At 40.2% G+C, this 18,436-nt stretch overlaps 2 protein-coding genes across 2 annotated transcripts in view; one reads left to right on the top strand and one right to left on the bottom strand.

Moving 5' to 3' along the window:
* Positions 1–14,538, top strand: part of C5H12orf56 (chromosome 5 C12orf56 homolog) — an 80,574-nt gene extending 66,036 nt beyond the window's left edge. Inside the window, exons 9-13 of the mRNA XM_005902539.2 lie at positions 736–859; positions 3,056–3,130; positions 3,659–3,733; positions 6,431–6,609; positions 9,723–14,538. Coding sequence (XP_005902601.2) covers positions 736–859; positions 3,056–3,130; positions 3,659–3,733; positions 6,431–6,609; positions 9,723–9,849 — 580 coding nt within the window. The 3' untranslated portion in view covers positions 9,850–14,538. The remainder of the gene's footprint in view (positions 1–735; positions 860–3,055; positions 3,131–3,658; positions 3,734–6,430; positions 6,610–9,722) is intronic.
* The window catches only part of XPOT (exportin for tRNA), a 172,039-nt gene that overhangs the window by 127,732 nt on the left and 25,871 nt on the right, over positions 1–18,436 (bottom strand). The window lies entirely within an intron of this gene.

The following is an 18,436-nucleotide window of genomic DNA, read 5'->3' as shown; positions in this document are numbered from 1 at the left end:
TCAACCTTACAGGCGTTGTACTATACATATGAAAATGGGATTACTGATCCAGCTTCTCAGGAAGCATGTTTTGAATTGTGATTTTTGTGTGTGTGAGCCTTTTTATTTTCAAACAGCATGATATATTATTCAAGTATGCAGTAACATTTAAGTGGGTTATTAGTATATGTTAGGGGACTATACACTGCATTTGAAAGACGTGAAGTTTAATACTACTTTTATTCACTAATAGCTAGCGATCTTTAGTTAACAATAGACCTCTGAGACAGTTTGTTACAAACGGTTTCTAGAGTCAAAAAACTCTACGATATCACTTATATGTAGAATGTAAAAAATAAGACTAATGAATCTAACAAAAAAGAAGCAGACTCACAGATATAAAGAACAAACTAAGCGCTCTAACCATTGGGCAGAGGGATGGAGGGAGGGGCAAAATAGAGGTAGGGAGCTAAGAGTACAAACTACTATGTATAAAATAAATAAGCTGCAAGGATGTGTTGTACAAGACAGGGAATATAGCCAATAGTGTGTAATAAGTATAAATGGAGTATAACCTATAAAATTTTTTTAATCACTACTGTATACATAATATTATAAATCAATTATACCTCAATTAAAATAAACAGTCCACAGTGCTTCATACTTTTAAATATAATTACACTCAGTGCCTGCAAACTTGGTGTCACTGCTTTTCTTTTTAAACTTAACTCACTAATTGCCTTTATTTTTTTTCAGGGGAACACTATTTAACCTTTTGGTAATTTTAATTAGCGAGCCTCAGATTCCAAAATCAGGTCCTGTGTTTGACATCCAGTTGGTGGCTGACTCAACTTTAGTTGAGATGTCTTTGGATGATGAGGTGAGATGAAAGTTTTGGAATAGACTAATTACAATATATAGGAGTTCTTCTATGTGGACCATGAGTCTTAGAATATAGAAACATAATTAAATCAAAGTTAATATTTTGTTATTAACCTCAAAACTTAGCTATTCGTCAATATTATATCCATTTTATATGTTTTAAAGTATGCATACTGATAAAACAGTATTCTGTATATATTAGATAAATCTGTTTACATCTGTCTCTGTAAAATATTTATGTATATAATTCCACAGCAGGGGTCTAATGGGTAAAAAAGCACTGTCTTAGAGATATATCAGGGTTAACGTTCTTGTCTTCGTTTATCATTTCCTTACCTATCTAAGTAGTGCAAACAGCATTAGTTGTTTAAAGTTTTACTAAAACATTAGAGGCGCCTAATGTAATTACTCTGAGAGAATAAATCAGGTTATTATTAGTTTGAGTAGGCCAACACAAAATTTCTTTAAAGGGTGGACATGATTTGATAGTTCTTGAACACACAGAGTTATGTTTTAGAAAGGTCTTAAATTCACTCATTTATTCAATAAATATTTATTGAGTGTCTGTTATGAGCCAAACAGTGTGCTAGGCAGCAGGCTGCAAATAAAAAGCAAAATAGACACAACTTCTGCCCTCATAGGTTGAAGAGACAGGCATTAATTGGTCAAATATAACATCAAATATTATTACAGACTGTATATGGAGTATCTGCAGTACCAGTTTCAACACTGGAATGAGTGGATTAGGGATAAAAGAGGAGGATGGAAACAAGACTGACAGAGATGTTAAGAAGCTAGTGCTGTAGTCCAGCTGAGGGATGACAGGGGCCAAGAAGCAAGCCTTCCTTGACCCCCAGACAACACTAGGCTTTCTTTTTACAGCTCTCCCAACTTCCTGTGCCTTTCTTCCACAGCCCTTGTCTCAGTGTATAACTGTGTGTTTATTTATGTGATTATTAGATTGATATCTGTTCCCCACTAGATTTGCAATCCCATGGACTGTAGTCTACCAGGCTTCTCTGTCCATGGGATTTTCCAGGCAAGAGTACTGGAGTGGGTTGCCATTTCCTTCTCCAGGGGATCTTCCTGACCCAGGGATCGAACCCAGGTCTCCTGCATTGCAGGCAGACGCTTTACCCTCTGAGCCACCAGGGAAGCCCTTGTATATTCCACCAGGGCAGTAACCACATCTCTGTTACTCTCCATTAGTACAGTATGGGACTCCAGTGAGTACTGTGTCTGATGCATGTTTGTTCAATAAATAAATGAAAAAAGAAAGATGGTAATTGTGAAGAGGAAAGATTCCAGAAATTTTTAGGAATCTGAGTGGATAAAAATATAAAGAATTAATATTAGATGACTTTTAGATTCTGGTCTGGGTGACAGATAACAACATAACAAGAATAGTAGGTTTAAAGGGGAAATAATGAGCTTGGTTTTAGATTAGTTTATTTGATTTGCCTTTGATATTTCCATATGAAAACATCCAGTGAGCAGTATAGACAGGTCTGAATTTCCTGTTTTTGGACCTGCTGGTCTTTTGCACCTGGGCTATGAATGAAACCATGAGCAGATTATATAAATTCTGGTTCCAAGGTCTAATAGAGCAGGTGGTTTCAAACTAGAACTCTTCCTTGCAAAGGATAGTTAGGGAAAATGTGGGGCCTTGTAGCATGCCTACAGACACAGTTCTCATGCACCAAGTGGCCTGTGGGCTAGGAGACAGCTTCACCAACTGTTTGAATTTCTTGAGAACAACCACCACAAAATTTCTCTAACTCTACATTTACCCATACCACAGAAGGAGTTATCCTTCAAGTTGGGCATAAGACTTAATTCCCTGGAGAATCTCCTACTTCAATTCTGGGGAGTATATGTCACATTCTTGAAAGGAAGCAGGATGGTTGATCTGAATGACACTGCAAAACAGTGTGCATTTTTTTTGCATGTCAGTATTCTGTAGGCTGTATCTTCTTTTCCTGACCCAGTTTCTTAGCCATTATTATATGTGCAGTCATTTTATGAGAGCAACTTTTTTGAGAATGATTGAATCAAACAGAACAAGAAAATTAACCACACTAATACTTTCTACTGATCATAAATTCTTTTTATAAATACCTAAGGAGAACCAGAAGAAATGATTATTTTCTGGCTCTGCCAATGATACTGCATTGATTACTATTTAAAATTCTAGTTACAGAAGCTTATCCTGGAATATACAGATACAGCTACAGCACTTTTGTATGAGATACTTCTTGTCTTTCAGCAGGTACAATGGTTTTATTATACATACTATATTGTGTCATTATCTTGTATGTCATGATCATTATATGATATATACTGTTGTTGTTGAGTCATTAAGTCACATCTGACTCTTTTGTGACCCTATGCATGGTAGCCTTCAAGGCTCCTCTGTCCATGGTATTTCCCAGGCACGAATACTGGAGCGGGCTGCCATTTTCTTCTCCAGGGGATCTTTATAACTCAGGAATCAAACCCGCGTCTCCTGTATTGGCAGGCTAATTCTTTACCACCAAGCCACCTGGGAAGCCCTGTTATATGATATATATATATATTCTATAATTAAAATGCTTGTATTAGAGATAATCTCCAAAATTGGGTGATGTAAATGATAGGACTACTATTGCTCTTAAGTGTTCATCTAGCTTATGTTCCTAAATACTCATCTTAAAGATCTGATTAATCAGGATAAAATATATTTGAAAAGGAATATCTTTTTAGCTATGTTTTACCTTCATGAATATAACTTGCTTATTTCCTTGCACTTTTTTTTTAGGGAAATATTGGATTGGAGTCAACAAAGTTTGCTATTAGCTGGATAATGTCCTTTTTACAAAGTTGTCCTCCCATAGTAAGTACCTTCTAGAAGCAGGAACAAAACTATCACTCAAGGCTGATGAAACAGATGCTCTTGTGCTTAATTAATGACTATTTGTCTATAAGGGGTCAAGTTTATAAAACAGAAGAAAATGTACATTTGATAATTTTATTAGTCAAAATAAAATACTTTTCTATTTGGGGCCTGAATGTTTAAGATATTAAAATAACATCTTAAATGTGATTTTTATTTAATGAAAAGCCCTAAGATATACGTAGAAAATAGAATTTTAAAACACTGGCTGTATAATTAAGTGAAAAACACGAACATTCATCTTAAACAGTGAGTGTGAGTTGGCGAGTATGAGTAGCACACTTTTAGTGCTGAGGCCACTCTGTCCTGGCAGCCGCCATCCTGGTCTGTGGTATCACCACCTCTCTCCTTGACACTTTAATTGCATCTACATGGTCTGTCCTGTCCTTCCACCAGACTACAGTCAAAGGAATCTATTCAAAATAAAAAATCTGATTATGTCATCACTTGCTTTAAATCACGTGCTCATAATAAATGAAGACAACAAATGAAGACTAGAAACTTGAATATGGCCTACAAGGCTGTGCATGTTATAACCTTACAGCCTCATTTGGTCCCTCACTCTGCCAGCTATGTGGGTCTCATACCCACTGCCCACCCTGATACTCCCAACTCCATCACATGGTCTTTACCATTCCCTCTGTCTGTCTGCTTGAAGTGCTTTTTTCTTCTTTTTACACCTAATTAACTCCTACTCATCCTCAGGCCTCAGTGCCCCTTGCTTGTGTGGGGTGGAGGTGATGATTCTCTCATTCTGATTATATCAGATTCTTCCATCACAGGCACACATTGTCAGAGCATGGCGACTTTTTCCTTTTCTACATAGGACTTGTTACTGTTGCAGTCTACACTGTGTTATTATTTGATTCTGTCTTGTGGTAGCCATTACTGTCCATATATATTCTGGGTTTCTCTCCTTTCAGGCAAGTAGTAGCAGTACACTTCCCTACCCACTTGAAATTAGGTCGGTTCTGGAATGTGGACCAGTGACTACAATGAGCAGAAACCCCTACCGATCCTTAAGGAACATACAGCATGAGCAAATAATAAACGTTCCTTGTGTTAAACAAAGCATTGATATTTTGTGAGATTTACTACCATCACATAATCTAGTCTATCATGATTGATACAATGTCTTTCTTCCCAAACTCCAGGGGCCATAAGGGTAGGAGCTCTGTGTTTTGTGCCAGGCACATAATAGATGTTAAATAAAATATCTGCTGAATTAACTCTAAGAAAGGCTTTATCCATTAATCTCTTCTCATCTCCCCAAACTTACTTTCCCTTTATTCATTCATGTATTTGTCTGTGTAGTCAACATAGATTTAATTGGAAATCTTTTCAAAAGGTAGTAATGCAAACTAAATTTTTGTTGCTAATAGAGGATTGACATGTAGTATTATGTTCTCCTTCCATACATGAACATGCTTCTTTTAACCGTCAGTGGTTTCCTGCTTTGAGCTATTTTGATATTGAGTCTGTCTTAGGGAATCCAATTGCCAGATCTCTGTGACATATATGTATAAGAACCTGACTGCAGTCAAAGGGTACACTTGTCAGTAGTACAGCCAACTGCCTTATACAGAGGTTGAGCCAGGAATCTGGGTCCTTTAGCAGACATAGACTCTAACCAGTCTCAGCCCCACTTCAAAGAGTGTTGTAAAGTTACAGTCACTCCCAGCGATAGTAGTTCATATGTGCATGATGCAAGACCCTTACTTTTTGTGTGGGGTGTTTGCAGACCTCATCATCTAAACTATTGTGTGAAATTTGGGGTCCTAAGAACTCCAAGCGACAGGAAAGTTTTCTTATCAACCTCTAGGGTTGGTTCACCAAAGGAACTGAGCTGAGTATGTGGCCAGCCTGTGACCATAAAGCATGTCAGGATGAAAGATGGCAAAAGGACCACAAACAGTGTTGAAAACTTCAGTATTAACCTATTTCTAAAGAGTCTGGGTAGAAACAGACCATTTGAGAGAAATTTGCAAGCAGGGAAACTGGTGGAATCATTGAATATACCTGCATGCCAGTCAGCTCTGGCTGATTCTCTTTCTTGATTACAGCAAGATGCTAAAGAAATTAAAAATTTAATTCCCAAATGGGCATTGCTTTGTTTCTCTGCTCCAGACTCTCTGATCTCAATCTGCATTTTCCTGACACAATATGTAGTCAATATGTGTAAATGGATCTGGGTTGGGGAAACTTCAGATCACCTGCCTTACTTAGGAAGGGTCAGTAGCCACGTGAATAGAAAAGGGAAATTTTGTCAGTGCTAATTTAATGAGCATCCAGAATGACCTTCTGGTTAGAGCCTGAAAGGGTAGTAGTATTCCTTTCTGTTTTTTACAGTAGCCTAAATTTATGCTTCCAATGTTCTCCTTCTGCTTTGGAGTCAAACTCCTTTGACAGTCAGGTCTAGTTCTGATCCAGATTTTAGGGGGGCAACTGGCAAACCCAGTCAGTCTATGGTCTGGTGCTCTCTTAGTACTAACTCAGTAAGAAATAGCACAATGCAAGGGCATCAGGGTGGCAGGGTGGCAAGGACTTCAGCCTAGATTTCTAGTTGAGGTTCCGGCTAAGCAGGTGGCCCTTGCAGGTGGCATGCAGTGCGTGTGTAACTGTGCTTCCCTTGTCTAGATTACTTTTGTGGCCAGTATTGTGAAACAAGTGGTGAAGGGCCTTTCAGCTTCATTTCAGCTGCTAAGTCCTGGCCGAGCAGTTTTGTTGTACCAGCAGTTTTACATCCTCAAGAGCTGCCTGCAGTACAGCAAGACTTTAGCTGAGTATATTAGGAACAACTACAGAGAAGAATTCAGGTAAGAAAAAGTCTGACTCTCATCTTCCACAAAATCCACTCATTTTTTATTTTCATGCAAAACGACAACACAGCCCAATAGTTAGAAGATTAAGCAGGAAATTCTAATGTTTGTTTTTAACATTTTACTTTGATAACACAGTTACCTTACTGTGGTAAGGCAGGATTTGGGGTGGGAGGGTGTCTAAGAACTATTGCCACTTGAAGTGCATTCCTAGGCCAGAAGAGACCAGTGAAGCATCAAAGCTCTCTGGGAAGAACTGTTTCTCATTCACTGTCTTTATCGCAGCCAGCATCTACTTCGCAGAACTGGTAATGATTTTAACATGCGAGTAACTGAAAGTAAGAAACCCTACTGAAGGAGACAATATAATTGGCTGTGAATTAACCCAGTCATTGGGAAAGAAAAACAATTGATAAGGGAGGAATGATGAATGCAGGAATCAGGGTTTTCTTTTTTGTTGTTTCATTTACCCTTCTCTTACATTCAATAACAAAACAGTAAGAAAGAACAGTAGAGCGCGTTGTTTCATCAGCCAGCTTGTTCTGCACCTCGGGGGTTCCTACTTCTATTTATAGGCCGGCAAAGCCAAATGCTCTTAGCGGTATAGCTTTGCATTAGCACCTTTAAAGGGAAAAACAAAACAAAACCCAGGTTGTGTCTAACTTAAGATGAAAAGGGTACAGCAGGCATAGCTTTGTTATTACTTTGGATGGAGACAAACATACATGGATGGGAAGGCATGTACTGTGGCCTAAAGATTTGCTTTAAACAATTGTACAGGCCAGTGTCAGTCCTGTTTTTCCTCCATGTGGTTTTATAGCAGAGGTTCTATTCTGGTCCCCATAAAAGGGTTTTGGTTGCCCCACTATGAGTTGGTGCCCAGGACCTAATTTTTTCCTCACTTTTTTTGAAGGAAAATTCATATAGCATGAAATTCACCATTTTAAAGATTTTAAAGGGTGCAATTCAGTGGCTTTTTTATTTTTAAAGACTATTTTTTGACCCAGGCCTACAGCAGTGAAAGTATTGATTCCTAATCACTGGACTTCTAGGAACTGCCAAGACTTTATTATTATTTTTACTTTTTTGTTTTGCTTGCACCATGTGGGATGCGGGATCGAACTCAGGCCACTTGCATTGGAAGCACAGAGTCTTAACCACTGGATCACCAGGGAATTCCCTCAGTGGCTTTTAATACATTTCACAGTGTTGTGCAACCACCACCCCTATCTAATTGCAGAACATTTTCATCACTCCCAAAGAAGCCTGTTACCCATGAAGCTGTCACACCCCAGCACCCGGCAACCGCTAATCTACTCTCCGTCTCTGTGGATTTGCCTGTTCTGGACATTCCATACAAATGGAATCACACAACACAGGCCTTTGTGTCTGGTGTCTTTCACTTAGCATGATGTTTCCAAGGTTCATCCATGTTGTAGCATGGGTCACATAAATCAATGTCTTAAAAATAGTTATGCACATTTAAAAATCAGAACAATGGCAACTATAGTGTCACATGCCTACATGAAAATAGTTGGCCAGGGCTCAAAAGCAGCTGGCCTCTTAGGTAGATAATGCACTGTTCAGTTTGCCACTGTCTCCTCTCTTTGTCCCTAGTGTTATCCTTCCTACATGTGACACCCAAGACTCACATACAGAAATGTTGTAACTGTTCAGTTTGTCTGGGGTGGCGCCTGGGCACTGGTGTTTAAAATAAACTCTCTAGGTGATGCTAATGTGCGTCCAGGGCTGAGAAGCAATGCTTGAAGCCGTCCAAGAGTCTAGCTAAAGATTTTCTTACTTTTGTCTCTTCCCTGGTTTTTTCCTATAGTAGCTGATCCTTGCACAGTGTTGTAGCTAGGGGTGCCACACCCTACATAGCTGAAAATCCATATATAACTTTTGACTCCACCTAAAATTAACGAATAGCCGACTTTTGACCAGAACCCATTCTGATAACATAAAGTTTATTAATACATATTTTGTATGTTATACGTATCTTATACTGCATTCTTACAATTAAGTCAGCTAGAGAAAATATTATTAAGAAAATCATATTTATTGATACAGGAAGTTCATGTTGTCTTTAAAAGATGAACTGTCTATCTATATGTATCTACATTAATTTGTCTTATATGGTACAAAGCACTGTAGATGTTACATATATTACAATCACTAGGCAAAAGAAATGAAAAGATAATGTGAAAAATAAATTTATGTTTATGTACAGGCATAATGGTTCATGCACTGGTAACAAAGCAGCAGCAATATGATCACTTCATGGTAACCTAGCTTATACAATAATGAATGAATCGTAAAAACATGTTTATGGCACACACTATATTCATAATATAGTATTGGAAGCACTGTTACTTAAAAAAAAACACGTGTGGTGATAGGCTGATACAGTTTCTCCAATTACAAGAAAGAGAAGCATACTGTATGGTATGTAAGTCTTTGAAAGCAAAGTTATAAACAGTAATATGAGAACTCACACATTATCAGTTTTATATTAAGCATCACCTCATGCCTACGTAAGGACAGGCTATCCACTTCAACACAGGTCTGTGCACAGTGTTCTACACCTATATTTATATACACTTACTGAAAAAAATCCAAGCCCAAGTGGATCCACGCAGTTCAAACCCATGTTGTTCAAGGGTCAACTGTACTTCACTGAGGCCGTGGGGACAAAGTCTCCTCTTCCCTCGACTTGGTCCTAGTGGGGGGCCAAGCTTCACTCACCCCAGCTTGACTCATTTCAACTCCCCACTGTGTGTGGCCTGTGAAAATGAGAGGCAGGAGCCTCAGCTCACACCGTGGTGAGGACAGTCCTAGCTTCCTTATTGATGCTTTGATAACTGATACATTATTAATGCAATTCACTTTCTTTGCTGAAGTAAAGTGCTTCAGTGAGCTGAAAGACTCACATAGCAGAGGTCTTCTAGGTCACAAATGGAGGAGATTGGAGGGTTAAGTGTTGGTAGTCTTGTGGGTTAAACTCCCACACTCAACAGCCCTATGCCAGTAAGTATGTATTTAATGATGTGACTGGTGTGAAAAGTCTTGTTTTTAAAGCTCTCTATTTTGTTTCTTTTTATGATTTGCAGGTACTTTATTCACATGCCAGCATTGGAAAAAAGGCTCCCATTATGTTACCCTATTACCCAACCTACCACTCAACTTTTCCATGAAGTTCTGAAATTGGTTGAACAGAAACAATCTGTGAAATGTTAATAAGAGTATAAAATGTTAATTGGAAGTCAACTTAATATTTATTAGAAATACAGCTATTCCTGTATTCTACAAAAAAGATCTTATTTGAAGGTTCCCTCAATACCTCTCTGAGAGAAGTCTTTAAAAAGAAACTGTTCAATACAATGACATAAAGTGTTGCTGAAGACTAGCATTTTTCCAAAAGAAAAAGTTTCTAAAGACATAAAAGAAACAGAAACCTATGAAGAGCAAGTGTACAAAGTGCACCTGATGAGTTTTGGTGTAATAATGGTGACTGGCATGAAGCTACCGACATATCCAAAAATATATTGTGGGGAGTGTAAATACTGGGCAACAGGATGACACCACCTGTAAAAATTCTAGTGATATAAGTATTCATGGAAGAAGGAGCAGAAGAACCTAGGCATAGCTGTAAGAAAGGTCAGTTCCTCACTTACCATGGGGAAAGAAGCTTAGACTTGCTTCAACAAAACTAAATGCATTCTGCCACTCTTAAACGAACCTGGGGCTAATGAGAGCAGTCTCGTAGCGTTTCTATGAAAGAGAAACTGTGTATAAGCAGTTATGGCTCTTCCAGTTATTTCTAAAATGTCTTACTATATCTTATGGCAGTAAACTAATCCAACAAAAACCTTCACTTTGGCATCCCTGCTGAACTATTGGATTTGGGTTTCTAAGAACTCAAGAACTGGGTCCTCCATTCACCTTACTTAAGGGAGAATCAGAGAAGAATCCAGCACCAAAAAAAGAGCTCCCAAGCCAGACTTGCCTGTGCTGTGCAGTGGAGAGAGAGAGTTAAACTCAGGACATCTGATTCCTGGTTCTGGCTAAGCCACTAACCGGCTAGTTGACCTGGAGAAAGCCAGATCTCATTTCAGGGCCTACTCTACCATGTGAAAGGCTAGGTAGAACTTGTTCTCAAGTTGTCTTCCAGCTCTGACATTCTCTGCCTGTGATGAGACACTTCTTAGCATTCTGTAATGGGCAGTGCATTCCTCTGTTACTCTGGCTCAGTGCCTGGTTGTACATTGATTTCAACAATACTGTTTTCTTTGGACTAAGCATTTTCCTCCTGGCTGTCATCACCATTGCCCCAGAAAGTGTCTGAGCCTTCTGCACTGTCACCCATCCAAGATTATAAGTCTTCTAAGCTTTCTAATCTAGGGGCAGAAAGGGAGCAAAATGGTGTTTATGAGTGTCCCAGGCTGTCAGATGAGGGGTTATTCCCAAGAGATTGTTAAACAGGAGAATTTGAAAAGATTCTTAGGACAAAGGCAAGCAACACTTAAAACTGGAAAAATGATGGGACAGTAGGCTGACTACTGATGAGTGTGGAGCCTGCAGAATGACAAAAGGACTGACTCAGCTCTGCCTCGGCTTCCAGGCAGTGCCCTGGCCTTGGGCTAGGCATGGCGAGGCTCTGGAGAGGGCTTGGGGGTCTCTCTCCCACGTGCCTTCTTGTCCATGTTGCCTCTTCTCTCCCATTAGTTTTGGACCTTGGGAAGTTACTTAACGTCTCTATTGCTATTGCTAAGTCACTTCAGTCGTGTCCGACTGTGTGTGACCCCATAGACGGCAGCCCACCAGGCTCCCCCGTCCCTGGGATCCTCCAGGCAAGAACACTGGAGTGGGTTGCTATTTCCTTCTCCAATGCATGAAAGTGAAAAGTGAAAGTGAAGTCGCTCAGTTGTGTCCAACCCTCAGCAACCCCATGGACTGCAGCCTTACAGGCTCCTCCATCCATGGGATTTTCCAGGCAAGAGTACTGGAGTGGGGTGCCATTGCCTTCTCCGTAACGTCTCTAAGCCTTAATCAAAACAAAAATATAACCTATCCCAGAGGGTTGTCAGATTTAAATGAAAAGGTATTGTGTAAGCACGTAGCATGGTATATGGAAGTAGTAAGGATTCAGTGCATGCGTGCTCAGTTGCTGAGTCATGTCTGTGACCCCATGTGTGTGACCCCATGGACTGTAGCTTGCCAGGCTCCTCTGTCCATGGGATTATCCAGGCAAGAAATACTGGAGTGGGTTGCCATTTTCCCCATTAGGAGATCTTCCCTACCTAGGGATCGAACCCATGTCTCCTGTGTCTCCTGAAATGGCAGGCAGATTCTTTACCACTGAGCCACCCGGGAAGTTTTAGGTTTTGGTACTTATTAAACTACTATCAAAGCTGGCTGAGAACTTAGAGATTAGTAAGTACTGCCCTTATTTCCAGGACCAATTTGGGGACTAGCTATTATACTCAGCCCCTAATCTATACAGCAATGAAGAACAGATTCATTTCATTATTATACTGAAAATTCAGTTTTATATCAGCAGGAGTATGATTTCATTAGGTGACTATTTCTACTGCTCATCACCAAGGACTGTAGACTCTAATTGACATTCACAACACAAGAGCTGTGTGGGAAATATTCTTCCCAAGGGTGGACAGAAAGATTTTCAGTCATGTAAACTTTTTTTAACCTTTGATTTAAACAGCTAATTACTAACTGATCAAGCAGACTTTGCCATTCTGTCCTTATAGTGTTCCTAATTGATTATAGACAGGGTGAGAATACACATATGAAGAGTTTCTTCATTTTAGTGAAATCTAGATAATCCAGAAACTATGTTAAGAGGGAAAAGCCTAAAGTCTCTCTGATTGATGATGTATTTTACTTATTTCCACACTGACTCTCACTCACTGGTAGTGCCACTTTTCGGTGTATAGAAATGCCTGAGTATGGTATTAAGTATGGTATTAAACATGCTATAAGGCATTTGCGAAAAGTGGTCACAGCTTGTTGACTGGTGATATGTTTCAGCCAGTGGCACTGTATTTTCTCTGAGGTTAGAATCACTTGTTTTCTATTTAATGTATTTGTGTAGTAGAGAGGTTTCAGTGATAAATGTAGAAGAGAAGCTGGAAATTTCTTGAAAAAATGAATTTAATGGGAATTTCTGAGCAAACTTTAATAGTATTAACTCACTCTGATTTCTTTTTGTTCACTATATTTACTTCTAAAATGCAATACTGACTTGTAAGTTCCACCTGAACTTGGCTCCCTGTAGGAGGAAGACAGTCAGCAATTCTTCATCCCATCAGACCAAGCACTCTGTGCCTGTACATCTGTCTTTTGGACCTAAAGATTTTTACATTGAGAGGAAGGCAGAATGATTCTGGCTGGAAATAGGGGTGGTATAACCTTGTGACCGAGAGTCCAGATGCTTTGTCAGCAAGACCTTGTTTTGATTCTTGCCCATCTACTTGTTATCTGACTTTCAGCAGGTTATTTAACTTTTTTCAGAACTTCCATTTTGTCAAGCATAAGTTAATAGAAAGTCTACCTTAAGGGTTTTTGTGAATACTCATTCATTCATATATAAACAAATAGTTCTATGGCCAGAATACAGAGACAAACCATATGGCATTGCCATTTTCAGGTTCAAAATTATCAATATCTGCAATCTCATATGGTTCAAACAAATAAAAAATCCCTCAATCGATGGTAGCAATTATCCTAACTCTAAACTTTAGAAACACTAACTCACTTTAAGAACTTATACTTTAAATACATGTCATTAATTCTAATTTTCCAGGTAGTATGGCACTTTGTTATAACATGGCTTATTCTTGCACAGATTTGGGTGAACCTTAAATCATGTATTAACAGTTCAATTACAAATTATTAAGTGGGCATAATATAATTTAAAATGTTCAAATAGAATTTAAAATTTTCTTTCCTGCCTTCTGCCCAAATAAAGAAATCTGTTCTTCCACCAGTCTGCTCCTCCTCAGTGAATTTTACTTCATTCAGCCTACCAGTATACTAACGCATATATATGGAATTTAGAAAGATGGTAACAATAACCCTGTGTATGAGACAGCAAAAGAGACACTGATGTATAGATCAGTCTCATGGACTCTGTGGGAGAGGGAGAGGGTGGGGAGATTAGGGAGAATGGCATTGAAACATGTATAATATCATGTATGAAACGAGTCGCCAGTCCAGGTTCGATGCACGATACTGGATGCTTGGGGCTGGTGCGCTGGGACGACCCAGAGGGAGGGTATGGGGAGGGAGGAGGGAGAAGGGTTCAGGATGGGGAACACAGGTATACCTGTGGCAGATTCATTTTGATATTTGGCAAAACTAATACAATATTGTAAAGTTTAAAAATAAAATAAAATTTAAAAAAAAAAGTCAAAAAAAAAAAGAGACAGTTGGGAGACCTTTGTGTTTTCTCCTTTCTCTTCATCCTCCAAACACAATCCGTCAGCAGCGCTTATTGGAAATTCCTTCGAAATATATGAATAACCTACTGACTCCTCATAATTACTCTATTTTTGTCCAAACCTCCATCACCTAATGCAATAAACTATTTCATTACCTTGTTTTCACCCTGACTCCTACAAAACCCTTCTCTAAGGTGAGAGCGGACTATTCTTTTGAACAAGGAAATCAATACAATTTATGACTTTAAACCTCTTTTCTTCTCATTACTCAAGATGAAACCCAAAGTCCTTACCATGGCTTTCAGGACTCTTAATGACCTGAACTTTGACTACCTTTGTGACCTAATCCAATCAGTCTTCTCATTCACTACTCCCTAAGCACATGGGCCTTTTATGGTTTTCCTTTAAACCTCCAAGTTCTTTCAAGGCTTGGACACTTGCACTAGCAAATGCTTCCCCCCCATCCCCCCACCCCCCCACCGCGCCTCCAGATTGTCAAGTGTCACTTCAAAAAGGGCTTTTCCGATCACTCCAAAGTGGCCTCCCAATCACTTACTTCACTTTATATTTGTTTACTTACTTATTTCCTGCAATGCAGGAGTTTAAGAATGTAAGCTTCATGAGGGTCTGGCCCGCATTCGTCTTATTCATGACTATATCCCAACATCTGGGATAGTGCTATCCCAATATCTGGCTACTCTACAAAGTGCCTAATCTATGCTGAGTTTAGCATGGGCTAAAGAAACATGTAGAAGGAGACCACAGACAGGAGCGCCAGCCCCAGCTGCCACATAACAGCAAACTCATGAAAAGGCCCCAAGTAAGACTTCTAGAAGAACCACCCAGGCAAGCCACAGAATTATGAGATATAATAAAGGGTTGGATTTTCTCCAGCTTTACTGAGGTATAATTGACTAATAAATCTGTAAGGCAGTTAAAGTAAACAATGTGATGACTTGATATTCTTGTACTCTGTGAAGGGATTTTCCCCACCCTCACCCCTCACCCCCACTCAAGTTAATCCATCCCTTACCTCCCATAGGTATCTTTTTTTTTTTTGAAGGGCAGGGGAACCATTCAAGCGCTACTGTCTTAGCAAATTTCAATTATATAATACAGTGTTATCAGCTACGGTGACCATGTTACACATCAGGTGAACGTGAACGTGAAGTCGCTCAGTCGTGTCCGACTCTGCGACCCCATGGACTATAGCCTACCAGGCCTCTCTGTCCATGGGATTTTCCAGGCAACAGTACTGGAGTGGATTGCCATTTCCTTCTCCAAGGGATCTTCCCAACCCAGGGGTTGAACCCGGGTCTCCCGCATCGTAGACACACGCTTTACCGTCTGAGCCACCAGGGAAGTTTTTTTGTGCGTGTGTGTGTGTTTTTTACACATCAGGTACTCAGACCTTATTCATCTCATAATTGAAAGTGTTTATACCCTTAAAAGTTTGGAGACGTACCAACCTCTCCCTATTTCCCCATCCCAGCCCCTAGCAACCACTTTCTACCCTCTGATTCTATGAGCTTATCTTTAAAAAAAAAATAAGTGTGATTTTAAGCCTCTAAGTTTTGAGGTGGTTTATTATGTAGCAATGGGTAAACAGAACAAGGACATTTTCATTTATTTTAAATACATTCTATCAATGTTAGTGTAATTCCAAATTAGATCATTTGCCACAATCAAGCACTCTAACCAGCATAAGTATTTTACTTATCTGTTCTTCCAACTTTTTTCTAAAAGTTGGCTGAGTGAGTGAAGTCGCTCAGTCGTGTCCGACTCTTTGCGACCCCATGGACTGTAGTCTACCAGGCTCCTCCATCCACAGGATTTTCCAGGCAATATTACTGGAGTGGGTTGCCATTTCTTTCTCCAGGGTATCTTCCTGACCCAGGGATCGAACCTGGATCTCCCTCATTGTAGACAGACGCTTTATCGTTTGAGCCACCAGGGAAGTCCTTAAAAGTTGGCTAAACATGGCTAAAATCATAAAATCATTTTCCCTTTTGTCATTTTAAATGGATTAGACAGTATCCCACAGAATTCTGATCCTTTTAAAATGGGATTTGTATTTGTCTAAGCACAACAGGGTGCACACTGTCACTGTCCCTTACTGGGGAGGAGCCCTTGGAATCTCACAGCACAAATAACAGCTGACGACTTCAGTGCTGACAGTGTATGATGAACACCAGGAGGACCAACACTGCTTCTGCCTTCAACCCTTGATCTCTGAGCCAGTCCCTAGAAGGGACTGATGAGGAAGTTATACAACTTGGAGGAGATAAGGTTTTGAAGGTGTACTGGTTATATATCAGAGATCTCTGGTTTCTGGGTTTAGGAAAAACCTTGGGGCAAAGGGTTTTCTTTCCTTTTGTTTTTCTATTTTTCTTTTCCTTTCTTGTTGTCTTCTACTTGGAAGGTGACTTTGCAGAATTAAGGGGCTAGAGGTGGAACAAGAGAAAAGAAAGCAAGGTTAATATTTGCCCTAAGATTCTGAGAGGCAAAGGGGACCGTTAAGTTTCCTTCTGGGTGGTCCACTCCTTTGAAGACCCCAGGAGAGGTGTAGGCGTAAGTTGTGCCTATAAATAAAGATGCTGGATTTGATGGAGCCACTAATTCCCTTCCTTCCTCTTTCCACTTGTGGTGGTGACGCAGACGGAGCAGTTAGTGGCAGTGGTGGTGACAGTGGTTAGTGGTGTGTTTTGCCAGCAAGGAGGATGGTAGAGGCTTCCCAGGTGCTGCGAGTGGTACAGAACCTGCCTGCCAGCGCAGGAGACAAAAGAGACACAGGTTCGACCCCCAGGTTGGGGAGATCCCCTGGAGAAGGAAATGGCAACCCACTCCAGTATTCTTGCAGAGAATCCCATGGATAGAGGAGGCTGGTGGGCTACAGGCCATGGGGTCACAGAGAATGGGACATGACTCAAGTGACTTAGCAGAAGCAGCAGGGCAGTACAGGAGGTGGAGGGTGTAGATCAAGTGGAAGAGGGCCACTGTGGGGTTCTGTGGGCTATTCTGCAATATTAGCCATTATTTAGAACATTGTTCCTACATGGAAATTACTCTGTCTTCAGCACAGCTAACCTGCAAATGAATTTGGAAAGGACTCATTTATAAAGGGAGTATTTTATATCCTGGGGCTTCACAGGTGGCTCCATGGTGAAGAATCCACCTGCCAATGCAGGAGACATGGGTTCTGTTCCTGGGTAGGGAAGATCCCTTGGAGAAAGAGATGGCAACCCACTCCAGTATTCTTGCCTGGGAAATCTCAGTGACAGAGGAGACTGGTGGGCTACAGTCCATGGGGGTCGCAAGAGTCAAACACTACTTGGCAACTAAACATTTTACATCTATTCCCAACTATAACCACCAGGGGGCAAAATTGGACAAGGAAGACAGAAAAACAACTGCTCTAGGAGTTTTGATTGATAAACTTTTAATTCCTGCTGATCTTCAAAATTAAATTAATTTTTGTTGTCAGCCTTCTTTAATATGTACTAACATAAATCTAGGTGTGAGAAAACTGTTCTTTTGTGCTCAGTCGCTTAGGTCGTGTCTGACTCTTTGTGACCCCATGCACTGAGGCCCACCAGGCTCCTCTGTCATCCTCTGGGGGATTCTCCGGGCAAGAATCCTGGAATGGGTTGCCATGTCCTCTGCCACGGTATCTCCCCGACCCAGGGATCGAACCTGCAGCTCCTCTGGCTCCTACATTGCAGGTGTATTCTTTACCAACTGAGCCATCTGGGAAGCCCCCATATGTTCTTATAAAATCAGCACAAATGTATATTTAAAAGTTTACAAAATTAAATGTAAATTAATATCAATGTCACATGTGATGTTTTGCTCAAACTTCACCTCTCCTCGCAAAATGAAGATGGTAGAATATATCACAAAGGCCCTTAAGTTCTTCAGTCTCCTGGCATCACATTTCACTGTGCTCTTCTGAACTACTACGCATCTTTACGTACAGGCCACGCTAACCTCGGACTGTCCCTTCGCTTGAACATTTCACTATGTTTGAAATCTGCTTGTGTTCTTTTTTTTCCCCAATGTATTGCTATTTTTTTAAATTTTCTTTTAAATCAAAAGAAAAATTTTGAAATATGGTTGATTTACACAGCCACAGTGTTATTTATTTTTTGCCACGCCCTGCAGTATGTGGGATTCTAGTTCCCCAACCAAGGATCAAACGGTGCTCCCTGCATTGGGAAGGCAAAGAAGTCTTAACCACTGGACCACCAGGAATGTGCCTGCTTCTATTCTCTTTTTGGCTGAGAACACTCAAAGTTCCCCCACTCAGGGACAAACAATGGCCCAACATAAACAATGCAAACACAGGCATTCCACTGAGATAAAAA

Source organism: Bos mutus, chromosome 5 (assembly GCF_027580195.1).
Source record: "Bos mutus isolate GX-2022 chromosome 5, NWIPB_WYAK_1.1, whole genome shotgun sequence".
Lineage (NCBI taxonomy): Eukaryota > Metazoa > Chordata > Mammalia > Artiodactyla > Bovidae > Bos > Bos mutus.
This window is presented reverse-complemented; position numbering and strand designations above follow the sequence as displayed.